Here is an 18,674-nt window from a genome sequence, read left to right on the forward strand (position 1 = left end):
CTGGGTCATGCTGCAAATACAGGAGCAGGACAGACTCACACCTCTCTGGAAACTGTGGGTTCTGCCAGAATGTGAGGCATTTGCTGCTCTGGAGAAAAGGGCCAAATATGCTGCAGCAGGGAGCAGTGAGGTCCTGCAAGAGGAGGAGGCAGTTGTGTCTAAACACGTTTGAAACCTTCCCTCTGCTAGTGAGTCAGAGGCTGTTCAAGTCCTGTAGCTTGAGCAAGGTGTCTGTCTCCTTCCCTGTTGTGTGAGGCCAGCAGCCTCTCTGGGAAGGTTTTTCTCACTCATTCTGCAGAAGATATTTAAGTTACTCAGGAGGGTTTGTAAACTTCCTCCTCACCAGCCTGCACTTAGGGCAAACCTTTCCTCTATGTCTGGGGCAATTGTGTTGACCAACTGTTTAGAAGTTTTTTTTTTCTCCTGCCCAAGATCAGGAGAAAAAAATATGTGACTTTAGCACAGTTAAAAAAACCAAACCAAAACACCCAAATGCTCATGGGCAACACATTTTAGAATATTTCTTCATCTGGGGAGGTGTCACGTGGAATTTTCAACCCAAGATACCAGCTTTGTCTCTACCAATGCTTTTTGCAAGCAGGGAGTGGCTTGTGCTTCTGCTGGAGTGTCTGCAGTCATAGTGAAATTCCGCATAGCCAAAGCAACATTAAAAACAAACCCCAACTTGGCTCTGGTACGAAAAATACGGAACAGCAGTTGCTGTGTGCAGGATGAAAGCTGATGTTTTGCCAACCTGAAGTGTAAAGCTCGTGCTGGAACTGGGGCCTGAAGAATGGGAGTGTTTGCCAAAAGGAAATGGAAGCAGGGATGGAGGGTTTCGGGGAATGCATCAGCGTTGGCCAGGCCAAAAAATGTCTCCCCTGTGGACAGGTCTGATTACAGGAGTAACCGCATTAGCCCAGGCAAAGTGCAGCTGGAGCCACAGTTGGCCTTTTGCGTTTTCTAGCTGGGTTTACGGCATCTCAAATGCAGGAATGAGGTAGAGCTGGGTTTGGCTCGACCACTTGTGTTCCTGCATCTTACAGAGACCAAAGGGCTGGGCAGGGATTTGAGAGGAAGACAAGGCACCAGCAGAAACAAAGCCCAGGTTCTTTGCTTGGTAGTGGGGAGGTCTGCCAAGGACGACCTCTTCCCTCCCTGTTTAGGGAGGCTTAGAAGAAAGCCACAATTCTTGAGTTGCTTACAGGTTTTGGAGACACACACACTGCATTTGCGTGCAGTTTTGTCTTCAGTGGAGCTCATGAATTTCATGGTTTTAGTTTTCTTCCTTTCCCTTGGGTAGAATATCCTTCCCATTCCATCCTCTCATCCCCTGTTGTTACGGAAGGATATCTTTGCAGTAGTGTTGAGCGCATCAGAGAGCAGAAGCCCAGAAGGATGGGCAGTCAGTTGACAGCTGTGTGCAAAGGAGGTGGAGATACATATATATATATATGTAGATAAGATATATAATATGCTTCAGGAGCAAGTTCTTCAGAGCATTAGTGTTGCAGCTGCCCAGTGTCATGCTGAGAGGTGACTGAGGAGCCTGCCCTGTGACCCTCCCTTTGTCCCGTGTTCACTTTGCACTTCTCTTGGTTCAATCAGAAATGCGTTTTGTCTCTGTTTCATGCTTGTAAAGTTGTTTATTTCAGCATTCTTTCCCTTTGCAGTGGTACTGTCCCAGTGGTACCTGAGCAAAGGACAAACCCCGTGCCCGTGGGAAGTGTCTGTGTGGTTGTTCCAGCTCGTGCATCAGTAACAGCTGAACCCACGTCACCGCTTGTTGAACCCACTGAACTCTGTCAGCTCTGGAACTCTGTCAGTGCTGACCTGAGCCTTGGGGGGTTCTTGCCTGGCTTAGTGAGATCTGGAGCAAGGTGGCAGACACTGGTGGAAAAAAACAGGTGAATCATGGTAGACTGGAAATGGTGGTGGCCAGAGATGGTGCAAAGGGGAATAACAGCAACAGGGTATCAACATTCGAGTTGCTGTGGGCACAGTGCCTGCCAGTGTTGCTTCTTGGGGTGCCAGGATCCAGCAATTGCCTTGCAGGCCTGAGGGTCAGAACACCTCAGTTCTACCCTGTTCCTGGCTTGCCATATGACCTCAAGGAAATCACCTTAGTTTTCTTGCTCTTTCTCTCCTTCTTGCTTTTAATCATCTAGACTGTGAGCTGCTCCGGGCAGAGAATGTCACTGGATGTATTTATTCAGGCCATAGATTCACAGGTGCCAGTCTCAGTGTAATAAATAATGGTGATTTTACCAGGATCTTTTTTATATGAGTTGGCCGAAAATGAAGTTTTGTTTAGGCCTTAACTGAGTGAGAACTCAGAAGAGCTTATCCTACAGTATTTCCCTCCATTTCTCTGGCCCGTGGCAAGGAATCTGTGAGAAAGTGAGCCTCGACCAAGGCAATTGCATTCAGAGAAGCAACTGAAGCAGAGAAGTTGATGCACTTCAGCATTTTGCACTGGGTAGAATGAAATATGCAAAAAATGCCATGACCTGAAAACATGGTGGAGAGCAAAAGTTTGCTGCTGCTGTTTTGCATCTATTTTAGTGAGCAGCACATTAGTCTTTCTGTACAGAACTTTCAGAAGGTCAGGAAGAGTTTGATTACTGCAGCATGAGCAGTTTGAAGTCCCTGATTTAGAAAAGTTTCCATAATCTGGCCCCAGCCCTTTGCCTGGATTGGGACTTTCTGCAGACGTAGTCCTTTCAGGCAAGTTTCTTTTTCTTTTTCATATTGGTAAATGTTGTAGGTAAGAACATACTTCCAAAAGGTTTCAGTGGATTCAGCTGGTGATTTAAGTCCATCTCTGATTAGCAGGGAAAATTGTATTAGCAGTAAGTTAACCTTAGATATTTTTTCAGAATACCATGAAGTAAGTGACACCTGCTTGTATTAAAAGCAGAATATGGGTATGGCTGAGTTTTGGGATGCCATGCCCTCTTTGTTTTCATGAAGATAGTGAGTTAAAGGTCAAAATGCAGCAGGTGATGCTGCAGAATACATGGTGCACCTGGGCTTTGTATGACAGGCCAACATGTGTGTTGGACATTGCCAGCAACTCTTCCTGTTCCTTGTTACGCAGCTTTTGAACAAAATGTTCTGCTGCACTGGAGAAAACCTTTCCCGAGTCTGCTCTCCATGTTGTTTTTATCTCTGCAGATTTGCATGTAGCAAGAGGCCACCTCCATTTTACATAAGCACTGTCAACATGGAAGTGTAACACTAGCCCGTGTCATCCATCCCCGCAATGAGCTGGGGGGACCTTGGTGCGGGAGCCTGACCTTTTCCCTCTTGCTGGAGCTGCTCCCGTTGCTCAGCAAGAAATAAACAATTGCTGGCACCCACAGCCCTCCAGGGCAGCACCCGTTCCTGCAGGAGCTGCAGCCTGTCCCGTTCCTGCAGGAGCTGCAGCCTGTCCCGTTCCTGCAGGAGCTGCAGCCTGTCCCGTTCCTGCAGGAACCTCCCTGCTAAAGACTCGAGCAATCCTTTGCAAGCTAGAGAGCTTGAATTTAGCAGGCTCTTGGGCATTAGGGATGGCCATTAATTTTCTTTCTGTAATGAAGATAGTATTTGCTGATGGGAAGACAGGTTTCTGAGAGTACAGAACGTTCCCTGGCTGGCAGTGGCAAAGCAGGGAAGGAATTTTGTCATCAAAAAGGCTAACTTCATTTTTCCCTTTTTGGATCAGGTGTGCTGGCTGCTTTAAGATGTTCCTAACATGAAAGGTCTTGCTCGGGCTGAACAAGGCAAATGTTCCATGCTGGCTGATTTTGTGCATTAGAGCCATTTTCCTTAGCTGTTGACTACATCAGTATTATCATTCTTCTCCATGTAAGTGGTGTATGAGCAAGGGCTACAAGATGAAGCCATTATAGGATAGAAAAACATATGAAGATCTTACTAAAAAAACCTGAAAGTTTCCTAGGCTCTCTTGAACTTTCTGTTCACAGCAGTGTTCAAAGGGTTTTGAGCACCGATGGCTAAACCGACTGCTTATAGATTTTTGTCACATTTCCTGTCTTAATAACTCTAGAAAAGTAATTTTTCATATGTAGACTTCAGTTCTTTTGTCCTGTAAAAGAGGATTGAGACTTAGGTCTTTGAGTTTCTGCAAGGCTTAATTAATTAGAGTGATTTGAGAATGAAGGATGCCCTGTCAGTGTCACTTATTCTCCTCATTCTGCTTCTTCTGGGTACTTATTAAATTCAGTGGTTTTGCATTTAAAGTCAGCATGGCAAGATTTTGGAGTGACACTGGCTGTGTGGCTCTGGCTGGTCGGTAACTAGGATGGTCAAATTCCAAGCTGGCATATCTTATTTTCACTCATAAATTTTCACAGGAGCTGCTGCTTTTAGTGCAATCCCCCTAGAAACTGGATTCCAGCACTGGTATTATTTTTGTTCAGGCTAATGATGATGAGTGTTGTGTGAATTTTTGCAGCAACTGAAGGCATCTTTTACATCTAGGGGGAGTGAACCCCCTGGATTGATATTCCTGTTCTCCATGTGGGTCTTTACCAGGCAGCTTTGTTTCTCAGCTCATGAATGATTGTTGCTCCCTGCTCCGGAGCCAGCACAGGTAGAATGGAGCAGATGGCTCGGTGTTGCCTAAGTGCTTGCTGAGACACAGCAAATTGCTTCTGTAACCCACTGATAGGTTTCAGGCTTTAATTGAGGCTTTCAGCAAGGCGCTCAACAGTGAAAAGCATTCTGCTGAGAAAAACAGCGCTGTAACCATGGCCAAAGGTTCAGGACAGCAGAGTTCAACCCTCTTGGGGATGGCTTCTCTCTTTATTTATTTATTTTCTGCTGCTTTCCCACCATCATTCAAGACTCCTGTAATGTTGTTCGCAGCCTGCAGCTCAGTCTGTCAGTGCCACTCAATCCTTTGTGCTGGAAACGTGAAGCCCACACTGATGAGTTTGGATTCTGTGCTTGCAGTAGGCTCAGTGTGTCTTTGAAGGTGGCTCTTCCCTGGTGCTCTCTTTGAGTCCCTGCCCGCCTGCCCTGAGCAGCAGCTTTGGTTGGTCTTCCCTTGGTGGCAGCGGGTACAGCTCCTGCTGTCTTCCCTCTAATGTACGTCAGCATCATCAGAACTCAGACTTTTAATGGACATCTCTAAAAGGGAAAGAAAAACTCCCTTGCTCCTCCCTCACCCCGAGCAAGAGTGGATTTGACAGCGAAAGAAGGATATTTGTGGTGGAGTTGTCTGAGCAGCGTCCTGTTGGGCAAGAGTTTCCTTCAGCAGCTTCCCCTTAGGCTGAAGGAGCTGCTCTGAAATGAGTTGTAACTCACCCAAAATGGGGCAGCCCAGAGAGGCAGGGATGCAGTAACCCAGTCGTCTAACTCTCATACCCCTCTGTCCCCACATTTTATCAGCTTCAATTCGGCTTTGAGTTTGACTTCTTCACAGTACAGGGCCAAGGAATAAGTTTCAATGTTGGAAATTGTATCTCTTGAGCCAGCTTGGTTTAGTGTCCTCAATTAATCAGAAAGGAGTTGTTTCCAGTTGAAAAACTGTCTGGTTGTCTTGGATTTAGTGCTGGAGTGGGTCTAACAAAAAGACCCTAAATAAAGGCGCTACATGAATAAGAGAAATTAAATTCTATTATTGAAGTTTCCTAAAGAGTCCAAGAAATCTGTGATGTAGAGTAGTGCTGGTAGCCTAAAATCACCATTGAATTTGCTCTGTCCTAAGGAGCTCAGAAGTACAAAGATTTTTGTGCAGTTCTGAAATCCCAGCCACATTTGATAATGTCTGCAGCATGTTTTTGTGTTCATTTAGCTTTTCAGTGGCTTAAAATGCACTGAAAGTGTGAACTACACTGCCAGTGTGCTTTTGTACTTGGCATGAATTTAATTAAAAAGATAATTGGATTGCTTTATCAGCCTTTACGTGTCAGCCTAGTGCCACTCTCCTCTCCCCTCCTCTAACAATGCTGACAAACCCAATGCATTTGAAATCTGTATTTTTCTGCATTGTTCTCTCCTCTTGTATTTCAGGTGGGAGTGCAGAAGTGGCAGTTTGCTGGTGAGCAGTAGATCTGCTCCAGGGTGGGAAGGAAGTGGCTGATAAGCAGAGAGCCAGCCTGGTCAGATGGTTCCTGCTGGGGCTGCCCTGGGCAGGCGCGGGGGGAAATGCCGGGAGCCGCAAAGCTCCAAAACAAAACAAAACAAAACATGCAGGCCCTTTGCAAAGTCCTCTGCCTGTGCTGCACTTATGTGCAAAGCTGCACGACGTGGGCAGTTCTTGTGATTTTCATGGAAATGCTGCTGAGGAATATGAGTTCCATTTTTTGTGCAAAACAATGATGCTTTCATGTAAACATGAGTGCCCCGTCGGTGCTGTTAAATAAACCTGAGCGTGTGTCCAGGCTTCTCTACAGCCCTTTTTGCAGAGGCTCATGCCGGGAGGGGAGTGGAAGGGCACGTGAGCCAAACACAAGTGGGGTCCTGGCAGTTACTGTCCCTTAGTGCAGAGCTCCTTTCCTGCCTCTGGCTCTGCCTCCATGCTCTTGCAGAGCCCCTCCTGGCTCATCATGTGCCCTTGATGTTATTTTCAGGAGTGATGTTTGAGCGCTCACCATCATTTCCTTGAGCTTGCAAAGTGCCATCAAGCCGCCTCTGGGAATTTGGGTTGGGTGGGTTTTCTCTAAAGATTGCTTTTTGTGCCGTAAAGCAGCCTCTCATCCAGTAGTTTGTGGTCACATGGCTGCTGAGGAGTAAGAGCTGTCCTCTGCTTATCCAGATGGCCTGTGTATGGGGCAGTTGATGAAATAGCTTGGACATGGTCAGGGACATGCAGGGAACTGGGGCAGATGGGGTTAGGCAATCAGGAAAGCTGTTCTTGAGAGTGGAAATACTGCTGTATGGAAGATCTGGAGACTTTACAAGTTGGATTCTCTTACAGCTGGAAGGTGACATGACTTTTCAGGCTCCTTCAAGACAAGAAAAAAAGCCTCTTGGTCTATGAGATTTTTTTTTTGCTTTGGTAAAATTGATTTAAACAAATTCTGAACGTGAATTCACATTCAGAATAAAGGGTCAGTAAGAATGGTGTTTTGATGGCCTCTCTCTCTCTGCCCCTTGCTTAATGAGTCTCTTAAAAAGAACTTAAGCTTTAGAAACAGTTCAATAGCAGGTATCTGTTGTAAGCCTGAGGAAGAAGGTGTTTGCAAGAGAAGATGATGAAAAGAAAGATGCTCTGCAGTTAAACTAATTTTGAAATTAAAAGAATCATGGTTTCTCATTGCTTCCACAGAAGAAACTGGTTTAGACATAAAAGGTTTTCCTGTCCGTTTAAATGTTTCGAGTTCAGCTTTTCAGCCAGCAGAAAAGGCAAAACGGGAAATACGGAGCAGGCCCTTTGGGCAGCAGGAAGCACAGCTCCGTTCAAGGGGTTTATGGTGGTGTCAGCGTGGCCCTTTCCCGTGTCTTGCAGAAGAAGATTTACAAGTACAAGAAGGTGCTGAGCAACCCCAGCCGCTGGGAGGTGGTGCTGAAGGAGATCCGGACGCTGGTGGACATGGCGCTGACGTCCCCGCTGCAGGACGACTCCATCCACCAGGCCCCCCTGGAGATTGTCTCCAAGCTGCTCTCAGAGGTACGGCCTCAGCAGGGCTCCTGTCGCTCTCCCATGAGACACAAACAGTTAAAAGTTTGGGGGTGGATTTTATTTTAACTTGGGCTATCAAAATCCTGCCTGCGAGTCTGCTCGTGACTTCTGCTGACTTGAGTGGAGTTTGCACTTGCTGGGGAGAAGGAAAATTTGACCCATGTTATGTAGATTTGACACATGTTACGTAGATTTCTAGAAACAAAACAAGCCCCATTTATCTTGAGTTTGTTGGTTTGGTTTATTTGGTTGGTTGGTTTTTTGTTTCTTCGGGGTTTTTTTAATTATCTGTGGTAAATTTATAATGAGTTTAACTCATGCCATAAGTCAGTGGTGAAGCTGCCTTTGACTTCTATTCCATTGGCTTTGCTTCCCTGACCAATAATTTTTGTAGCAATATATATGCACACACCAATAAATTAATTGTGTAGCTATTTTATTTTTACTAATTCTGGTAAAGAAAAACATTTTTCTTCAGAGTTATCTATCCTCCTCCTATAACATCTGTTTCAAATATTTAACTTTTCATGGGCAGGAAGTGCAGTGCCAAGCAGGCTTTTCTTGTCTTAGTTCTGATATGATAGCAGAAGGATTTGATATAAACAAAAAAAATCTGCTACTGTTTTTTCTTGCAGTAGTCAAAAATCTTAGCAACTCACACCATTGTAACCTCTGGACTGATCATGCTGCTGAAAAAGCACAGAGCAAACTCTTCTGCATAGGTGGTAGCATAGGTGACTTCCAGACAATTTTTTTGCTTTTTCTGGTGTCATGTTTAAAGAAAGAATTTTGGGAAAACTCACCACTAAAAAACCCACCACAACAATCCTTTTAGTAATTTTTTAATTGTCCTAAGAAAACATTTTAAAGAAATGTATTGCTGACTTTACTTTTTCAACTGATTGAGACCTCTGGCATCCTGGTGTTAGTGTGCTGAGCTGAAGGAGCAGTGAAGGTTTGCACCACTCCTCATAGCAGGCACTGTACCACCTGCTTTAGGAGAATGCTTTTAATGCCATGGTTTTTATTCAGAAAATAAGCAATTGAGTCTTTCTACTTGTGTCTGGTGTTAGCTGAGGACTGTGTGTGCTGATGTACCAACTCAAGTGTGCACTTCACTCACTCATCTTTCTTCTATTCAATTCTTTCAGAACAACAACTTAACCACTCAAGACCATGAGAGCATTATTGTGGTGAGTATCTCTCTGTCATAAGCTGAGGACAAATCTATATTGTTTGATAACAGTTCTATTAGTGCCTGTCTCTGCCCCAGTGAAGTAGGGCAAATGTGAAAGCTTTTCCACCAATGCTGCTGAGCTTAGGCAGGAATGAAAACCATTTGTCTATTTTTTTGTGTGGCTTTGTCATCTCTCTCTTCTTGTTGTGTAGATGAATTACAATAAAGCTTTCTCATCAGCCTGTGTGAGAGAGCACAGCATGTTGAGTGTTAACACTCTCTCCAAATGGCCTCCTTAGGAGGCTACACAGCAATATCCATATCTGTAGATGTACTTTAAATAGTCAAACCCCATCATTTCCAGATGTGTCCTATAAAACCCTTAGGCTGAGTAGTTTCCTGAGGGGCTAATGCTACCGTATACAGAATGTCTCCATTGCTGAGGGTATGTGAACAAGGGATTGCTCTTGTGCCATTTCAGTTTAACCCCCGCTAACTTATTTGAAAAAATACCCTCTTCAACTTTTTTTTTTCTTTTTTGTAGGTTACATGTATTTAGACATAGAAAAAAGTGAATCAAATGGCAACTCTGTTGCTTGTGAAACAAAGTATAACATTTCAACAGTTTATCAGAGAGGTGGGACTTGGTTCCCCATCACTGTGATTTAATTTCATTCTCTGGCAATTTCCAGCAGATTTTCCCAGTAATCTGGTCTAGAGCCTCACCATCACCTGATTGTATCACACCTCTATGACTCTTTCTGCAAAATAACAAGGTGGCAGGTAGCTGCCAGTAGGTGTTAATTGTGTTTAACTGCTGTTTAAGGTACCCTGGAATCAGCCGCTGAGGTAAATTTCTGAAGTAGCATTTACTTTTCTTTGCTTTAACTTCCATTTTACTCTAGTGCCAAGGGTAGTTCAGGCCCCCAGTTACAATCGGTTGTTTTTGGGGAAAAGATATTTTAATCAAAGATGTGAGGTTACCCTGCTGTGAGCAGGGAAGGTGAACCAGGTGGCCTCCAAAGGTCCTTTCAGGCTGTGTTTTTCCTCTGTTCTGGGTGATGGCTTCTTCAGTTCAGGTCCTGCCCTCGTGCAGGTTGTGCCCAAGCCACTAAGGAGCTGCAGTTCCTGGCCATTCAGAGCTCACTGCCATTACCCAGATAACCCGGGCTATTCCTGGAAAGAATTGCTAATACTGTGTATTTATGTAGCATGTGGAAAGTACACAGAGCTTGGCCATGCAGATGGGACCAGCTTTCCTTCTCTGGATGGTGCTGGGGCAGATCAATACCCCAGCCAATCACTTCCTGCTCAGGATGGGGAAGCACGTGTTGCCACGGCTGGGCAACGTGGCACAGCACGTGTCTGCTTTTGACCATGGCACTCGTAAGGAAAACACAGGAAAACATCCTTTCAGGCTGTCAGCTCTGCCACACTGACCACAGAGACACAGCCATGACCATCTCTGCTATTGTTATCCTAAAGCAAACAATCCCAAAGATGGGTTCAGGAAAGACCTTGAGCTCAGGTTTTGGATGGGGAGCGAGGATGTTCTGGTCTCACTGAATGGAGTTGTGTTCTCCTTCAGTCTCCTGTGGCTGGGCCACCACCAGAGGAGGAGTGAAGAGTTGCAGAAGGATGGCACATGATAATGATTATCATAGTTCTTACATGTAACCAAACAGAGCTTTGCGGGTGTGCTTGGGTTTCCTTGTTAAAATTCACACTAATATTGACCTGTTTGTGCATGACTGTGAAACCCAGCCACTGCAAGCAGACTCACAGGGCTGAGTAAGGAGATGAGACGGAGAGCAAAAACCAAAGCAGGATGCCTTAGTAAAACCCCAGGTGCCATCCAGATAAAATATCTGGTGTTCAGTTGCTTAATACAGAATGTCCTGTCTGCTGTGCTTAGTGTCTTACGTTGAAATGGGTACTGGGAATCCCTGTAACTGAAGAGTGGAAAAGCCCGAAGGCACCGCCACATAGAATATATTATTCTGGCACCGTTTTCTAATTTACAAAGGAAGTAACAAGAGCATAAGTTCATTACCCCCTCAGTGGCAGGTATGACCTCTAATGTGTTTACCTAGCATAAGCACATTGGTTTGCGTAGCAACAAAGGAATGGTTGATCTCAGCTTTTACAAAGTTAGATGCTTGTTTTGGTAAATAGGATACTCCCAGGTAAGAGCAGTGCTAGGTTGCTTTTAGTGAGCTCTTTCTCACAAAAAAGAGCTTGAACTCCTTCACAAAGGATATGTGTGGTGGTGTTCAGTTTTTTTCTTTTAGGGAGATGTTCTAACTGAAACAGTGAGCCAGATTCATTTTTTCTTTATTACATCCTAGAGCAATTGGTCTGTTCCTGTTTCCATTTATAGCATTATAAATATTGCACTCCTTTGCCTGTTTTACCTATTTACACTGATGTAGTTAAAAGCAGAGTTTTCCTGAGGATTCATAGCAGAGGTGTGCTTGAGCTTACTTGTAAAATAAACACGTGGCCCACCTCTAATTTCTCTATTTAGTCCTTTTCTAAAAGTGGGCTTTTATCCCCCCAAGAAAAATACTTTCCTGCATTATGCTTTTTCCAGTTGCCACCTTGAAATTCAATTTTTCTCCTTTTTCTCCCTTTCTTTTTAAAGGCAATTGCACCTTTGCTGGAAAACAACCATCCTCCTCCTGACCTCTGTGAATTCTTCTGCAAGGTATCAGAACAGCTTTGATCTCTGAAATCTCATAGTTGCATATGAATGTAGTTCTTTGAGCGGGAGGTTGTTTTTTTTCTTTAACTTCTTACCTCCTGCCTAGATTGAGTTCAGTTTTTGGTCATCCAGCAATGATACTGGAATGGTGAACAGCACCATTATGATAAATACAATCATATGCTTAGTATATCAGACTGTTTTGTCCTGATACTGTGTGAGAGTTAAAATTTTGAGACTCCCACACCTCGGTCTGGGTACAAGAGGTGTCCTACTGCATGCTGTATTTAACTAATGCAGAAATCACTGGAGCCACTGTGTTCAGATGTGTGTCACTCAGCCCTTATGGTATTTTGTCATTGGGTAATGGCAGTGGGAAGATCATAAGGACTCACCCTCTTTTCTGGTAAATCCATGCTTGTGCTGCATTTTGTGTCTTTCATCCATAAACTTTGGAGTACTTTAGATTGCAGACCTTGTGGATTTAAAAAAAAAACAACTACTTTCCTCGAGGCCTGTTTGTGTTTCAGTTTTAAGTCTGCTTAAATTTGCTTACTGATGACTGGGTATGCATTTGTCAAACATTCTGGATGCTGCTAGTAATTCCCATCCAGAGTTATTCATCAGCTACTTCTTCCTACAGAAATTGAGTCAAGTTACAGAAACTCCTCTGACTTGCATTTTTATGAGCGCTCTTAGGTCATCAGTAGCCTCTGACTTGATGCATTTTTATTCCTGATTTGGGATTTTTTGCCTTTGATCTCTCTCAGAGATGGGCATCTAATTGTCTGTAAATGTGTGTGATGGGGGGTGTATAGTTGCAGGAAGGGAAACAGGTTATGGACTTCTCAGAACAGAAGTGGAGAAGGTAATGAGAAGGAGAATTTATCTTCAAAATTGACCCTCTCTTGAGCAGGGGGTTGGACCAGATGACTTTCAGAGGTCTTTCCCAACCTAAATTACTCTGACTGATACATTATGATTATATATTTCATCCTGTGATTGGAGAGTGGGTTGTCGGTACCTTCCAAGATCCATTACAGGTTTTTAGCCTGGATCCCAGAGAAGGGAGGTTTGTGGCATTACACTGCCTGTGTGATTATATCTTCCTGTCCCCAGCCCCTTTCCTTTTAAAACTCTTGGCAATGAGACCCCAAAATGGTACATTGCAGCGAGTTTTGGGAAGAATAGGCAACAGGGAAGGGAATTTGCAGTTTGTGAGCTCCCATGGGAATCTTCTACTAGATGCCAGCAAATCCATAGGAAGAAGCAGTGTTATGAGTACCTTAGTCTCAGGAAAGATTAATTTAGCCCTTGGATCTTGTTAATCTTGGGGTAATGCACGTGTGGGGTGTGAAGCCAGAGGAGCCCCCTGTCCATAATTCCTGCAGCTCACACAATGACCTGTTGCTCCTTGCAGCACTGCCGAGAGCGCCCGCGGTCCATGGTGGTGATCGAGGTGTTCACCCCAGTGGTCCAGAGGATTCTCAAACACAACATGGTGAGTGCTCGTGCCACGGGGGCTCCAGCAGTTTGGCCAAGTTTTACTGCCATACCTTCTGTGATCAGCAGCTGCTCTGTTGCCTGTCACACGCTGTGGTATCTAAATCTGCCCCTCAAAGTGAGAATGCTGCATGTAATTGTGTGTTACTTCATCAGTGCAGAACTAATAAGCTTTCAGTGGGATCCTCAAAAACATCTAAGCAAAGCCGTGTTTTGAGGGATGTTTCTTTTGGCAGCAGTGCCAGCAACTCCAGCTCTCTCCCACCTGGCCCTTGGCTCCTTATTTACTCCCTGCATGCCATCCTTGCAGTTAAAACAGTTTAAAATCAAATAAATAACAAAAGCAGAATGGGGACTTTGTTCATTTTGAGCTGGGGCCCTCAACACTTTACCACCAGCCCTCTTGGTTTCCATTTTTGTTCAAGCTCATGTCCAGTGAGTTCTTACCTCGATTTCCTGAATATCCTTATGCTTTTCTACTGCTATTCTTCCTTCTCATTACAGGATTTAGGTACTCTGTTGTTGTATGGCTGTTCTTACCCAGACTTTCTCTCTTCTCATTGCAGACCAATTCCTTGTCAGTGTTTGAAATAAATGCCCTGCTTTGCTTTCCACCCTGTAGACCACATTCCCCTCCCCTAAACTCTGAAAATACCCTTACATGATCCATATTCCTTTCCTAATAGAGGTCTGGGGTATTTACCAGCTCTCCAGCTTTTGTGGCATATTAAGTTTCCTGCCAGTGTTTTTAAGTTCCATGAAGAAGTCTTACTTCACAATGCAGGGGCAAACAATAACAAAATATTTAAGGCAGTTAATTTGGCTGTGATCTCAAGGATGGACCTCTGTAACTTCATAATCAGCTTCTTTTCGCTAACATGTAATTTTAGAGACCATCCATTGTCATACTGTGATTAGCATGAACCCAGTAGAAAACAGTTAATATTTCTTATTTTTCCAATCCTATTATTTAACTCCCTTAGTTTAGAGAACTAGGTAGAAAGCCCAGGATGGCAAAAAGGTCATATTCCTGGCTCTGTGCCAGCACTCTGCAGACATGTAAACATTTTTGAATATTCTGTAGTGTTCAGTGAAATATTCTGTAAATGTTATTCTTGGATTCCAGACTGATTTTTTTAAAAGCATCCAGAGCTCTTGAGGGGTCTCAAATAAAATCTAAATGCATAGTGTAATGCTTGTATTTGGTTAGCTTCAGAGAATTGGGTATATTTACCATACTTAACATTTGCAGATTGAAAATCAACATGTCTGTACCGCACTGTGTAGTCTGAGAATTTATGGTGTCAGGTATTAATTGGAGTGGATTTGGGCACTTTACCACTCTCTGGGGACTTCTGTACTGAATAGTGCTTTAGAGAATGTGTGTGTGTGTGCACATAAATAAAGTTACTCATTAGGGGGACGCTAAACTTCATCACCTCAGGAGGCCCAGTGCAGTCCTTGGGGCAGGAGATTGAGCTGGCTCTTCCCGCCTTTGCCTCCAGTTTGTTCTGTGGCCTTTGAAAATTCCCAACAAGTTTTACCCCACAGTTTTCTGCCTATAAAATGGGGAAAGAGTGTCTCATTTATCTGTGATTTTAGCATCTCAAAAGAGCAAGGACAGATTATGATACTTAGGGCTTGGAGGAGACATTGCTCAGTCCAAGCTTGTTTTCAAGTTTTTAGTCATTTTCTCTGCCTGTAAAACTTACCAAGTATTAATACAGGTTGTGTTTTAGAAGTGCCTGAAAGCAAAATGAGTTAACAGAAGGTTTCAGTGCTCTGGGAGTTCATCATCCCTTTTGCAGACCAGCATTAGTTCATCACCATTTGTGGCATTTCTTTAACATTTCATTTGCCATGTATTTTTTATCAAGACAACTTCCACAGGCAGCTGCTGGAGGAATAGCTGGGAGTGCTTGTTTGTCCTCAGTGGACCTTGTTCCCCACTTGGAAATCCAGCTCTGTAGTTCTGCAACACCTGTGTAATAAGGTTACACCTGTGTAAATGTGAGGAAATGTGCTGTGGAATAGCACTCACCAGACAGCAGAGTTTACTCCTTTCACATCTAAAAATAGCAGGTGATGTGAGGAGATGCAGGATTTCAGTTAGCAGGTGGCTCTCTGACTGCAGGATTTGAAGAAAGGGACTCTTGAGCTCACCTGTCAAATTCACAGAGTAGCTGGAGTAAAATCCCTCAAGAAAAATCTGATCTCTGGTTTGGCACTTGATTGCTTATTGATAGAATGTCAGAATGATTTTCTCTAAAACCAGAATAGATGCCCATGCCAAGCCCATGGAAATAATATAGTTTTTGAGGGTTTTTTCTAAAAATCTGCAGTTTGGAGTGAAAACAAAAGCGCCAAACAAAAGATGTGTTTCAAAATCAAAATACTAATTGAAAAGTGCAAAACAAATGTAAGTGTAGGTGAGGTTTTTTGGGTTTTAGTTGTTTGTTTCGTTTTACAGAACTTTGTTTTCAAAGTGGGTGTAAAGGAAAGAAGGGATTGGAAACGCTGTCATTATTAGTGGGGAGAACATTACTGCAGTGCGCAGAGATGCTCTTCTCTTCAAGCTTGTCAGCATAACAGCAATGAGAATTCAGTTGTGTTTGAGCTGGTTTCTTTTGAAAACCCAGTTTTGATGACCATTCCCCATCTTCACTGAGTCTCTCCTTCTTGGACAGGATTTTGGGAAGTGCCCTCGGTTGCGGCTCTTTACTCAGGAGTACATTCTGTCTTTGAATGAGCTGAATGCTGGAATGGAGGTGGTGAAGAAGTTTATTCACAGGTGAGTTATATTTAATTTATGGCATATTTCCAATCCTGTGTCCATACTTTGGTGTGTTACTTCTCCAAACCCTGCTTTTTACTGGCTGTTAACAGTAGCTGGTGCTTTTTGGTTACTGGCAAACAGCAAATAAATCAAGTCCATCAGGCAGTGTTGCTGAAGTCTGTTTTTAAAAATGCTGATTCTCAGATCAGTCTGGGATTTTCTGCCTGCTTCCACACTGCAAGCAAATGGACTTTGCTGTGTGTATGTTCTTCATACACATCTAGCCCAAAGCCCCTGCAGAATGATTCAAATTAACTTTCAAGCTCATAATGCTCACTCAAGGTGTGAGATTTTGGGAGGACTTTAGGGATACCACATCAATTAATTTGATGATTTGGCTTACCCTTAATCATTAATAGGGCCATTGGATTTACAAGGTTAAAATATCTCTGTTATGGTCCTTCTGAAGATCCCTCAAGGATGCCTATCCAGGTGTCACCTCCTTCTGTGTGACTGGTTTTGCTCACAGAAATCTTCCTTGCAATTGATAGCATCTTGTTTTTTGTTTTTCAGCATGCATGGTCCAACGGGACAATGTCCACATCCCAGGGTCCTGCCAAATCTTGTAGCTGTCTGCTTAGCTGCCATTTATTCCTGTTACGAGGAATTTATCAACAGGTCAGTACGAATTCCCACCTGTTACTCCTTTCCAAACCCACAGCGCTGCTCAACAAGATCAGCGTGAGATGAGTGTGCTGGAAAACCTGAGAGACCCTGAACCTTCATTCCCTGGTATTCATCAAGGGAGTGAGGACAGGCAGGGGTGAGACCTTGAAGAAGGGGTTGTGTGTAAATCCCTGTGTATCTGCAGCTTTGAACCCGAGCTGGTTTCACAGCGCTGTCTCCGTTATTGTGGAAAATCTGAGTCCTCACTTGCCGCAGAATAGACGCCGTGGTTCTTGACACACGAGCCAGTTTCCAGTAGACACTGAGGGTTCCCCTCTGCTATGTTTCCTGTTTGTTTATGCCTATCTGACTTTCCTCATGGTAGAGCACGGACAGGGGCTGCTCAGTGTCTAACACAAATTCCAGACACGAGGGCTGCAGACAAATGTCTGGGCATGTACTATAGCCAGATACATACTTGGGCATGGATTCTGTTACAGCTTTGCACAACTTGGACAGGAAAGTTCACCTTTAGACTAAACTGGTCTGTCAATTAGAGTAATGAAAAGCTCAAATCTTTGTCAATTAGGGGCTGCAGAACAGTCCTATTGGAGCCTTCTAATGTTTTAAATCGATTTCAGTAATCCGACTGCACAGAAGAAAGCCATCCAGTGGGTTGGGGTGAAATGCAGTGGGAAATTGCAAAAAATCCCGTCTTCTCAGTGTTACACTCTCTGTCCCGCTCTCTGCTGGTATGTCTGCCTACTGAAATGATTTGTTTCTTTTTGAAATTCAGCCGGGACAATTCGCCAAGCCTGAAGGAAATTCGGAACGGCTGCCAGCAGCAGTGCGACCGAAAGCCCAACCTCCCCCTCCGCCTTCTCCACACGAGCCCTGACCTGGTCTCTCAGGAGGCCACCTTGACTGAATCCCGCCTCAAACCAGTCATTGTCACTTCCAACGAGATCCACGTGGAGGTGGAGCGCAACAACACGACCAACCAGAAGATGACGGCCGGCGTCGGCAACGACAGCGAGCCCAACCTCATCGACTGCCTGATGGTCAGCCCCACCTGCAGCACCATCAGCATCGAGCTGAGTGCCCAGGCAGACAGGATCCTGGGCTGCTACGTGGAGATACTCAAGATGCTGTGAGTGGCTGTTTTGAGCAGCTTTTAGAACAATGTCATCTCCGCAATGGGGGAGCTTTTCCCACAGGCCTGTTGTCTTCAACGTCTGTGGCTAGCCAGCAAATGGTGATAAATCTTAACTCCAGCTCTGGAGAGTCCAGCCTTTGAAAGAGGCATCTGGCACTGCCAAGATGTTCTAAAAATAGCATTAGGAAGATGAAAATGGAAAGCTTATTTGTACAGTGAGCCTCAGGCATTTTACAGAAGACGGGATGTTGGTGCCAGTGGTTTCTGTTTTTGTTCTTGCCCACCAAGAAGAAAATAAAAAACCCCATTTGTCTCATCCAGGGCTCTTGGGATTGCCTGAGAGAGAGCTAGAAAAGGCAGGTCTGTGCTGGGTTCAGTGCTGGGTTCTGTGCTGGGTTCAGTGCAGTGATAGGCAGCACCACTGCCCTGACTTTAGCAGGAGTTGGATACGGTGATTGTTGTTCACTTAGATGTTCTCCCTTCATGTGCTTGTGGAAGTTTTATGACTTACTCAGATTTGCTTTTATTAGAGTGGACTCTCTGTCCAGTTGCTTTGGTACTGCAGACCTGTATTGGGCCCCAGGTGTTCAAATAGTTTTTGCCGCAAAATGGTGGCAAGGTGATTCCTGCCAGGCACATCTGAATGTCTTAAACAGGAACATAAAGGAAAATATTCTTCAGGAAAAGCTTGGTTTTCTCTGGATAAAAGGAATAACAGAAAAGGTGGACTGCAGGGAGCTTGTAATAGAAGTGCAGTAAATCAATTTTGTTGACTTTGACAGCTAGCTCTGATACTGATTTGCAGTGTGTTTTGTGGCAAACTGTTAAACTTCTACATTAATTATTTTTAAATGGTGTAAGGCTTAATGAAGTGATAGTTGAACTTTCTAGAATCCAAGACATGGTGGGTGAAATCTGGACTCTGCTGTAAACCGTGTAGCATGTGCCTACACTGCAGACAAATGCACATCTGGGGGTCCACTCTCAAGAAATAAAATGAAGTCAAACTGCTGTGATGGAAGATTTTGTGAAGGTTTTGTCCCACGTTTTCATTTTTTT

At 44.1% G+C, this 18,674-nt stretch overlaps 1 protein-coding gene across 2 annotated transcripts in view; it reads left to right on the forward strand.

Annotated features, from left to right (window-relative positions):
• Positions 1-18,674, forward strand: part of CMIP (c-Maf inducing protein) — a 129,754-nt gene that overhangs the window by 87,742 nt on the left and 23,338 nt on the right. For both annotated transcript variants that reach the window (XM_066194671.1, XM_066194672.1), the window contains exons 4-10: positions 7,460-7,621; positions 8,785-8,826; positions 11,455-11,517; positions 12,935-13,015; positions 15,705-15,808; positions 16,367-16,471; positions 17,256-17,609. In XM_066194671.1, coding sequence (XP_066050768.1) covers positions 7,460-7,621; positions 8,785-8,826; positions 11,455-11,517; positions 12,935-13,015; positions 15,705-15,808; positions 16,367-16,471; positions 17,256-17,609 — 911 coding nt within the window. The remainder of the gene's footprint in view (positions 1-7,459; positions 7,622-8,784; positions 8,827-11,454; positions 11,518-12,934; positions 13,016-15,704; positions 15,809-16,366; positions 16,472-17,255; positions 17,610-18,674) is intronic.

This window comes from Chamaea fasciata, unplaced genomic scaffold, assembly GCF_029207755.1.
Source record: "Chamaea fasciata isolate MVZ Bird 193981 ecotype frontalis unplaced genomic scaffold, bChaFas1.0.hap1 SCAF_12, whole genome shotgun sequence".
Lineage (NCBI taxonomy): Eukaryota > Metazoa > Chordata > Aves > Passeriformes > Sylviidae > Chamaea > Chamaea fasciata.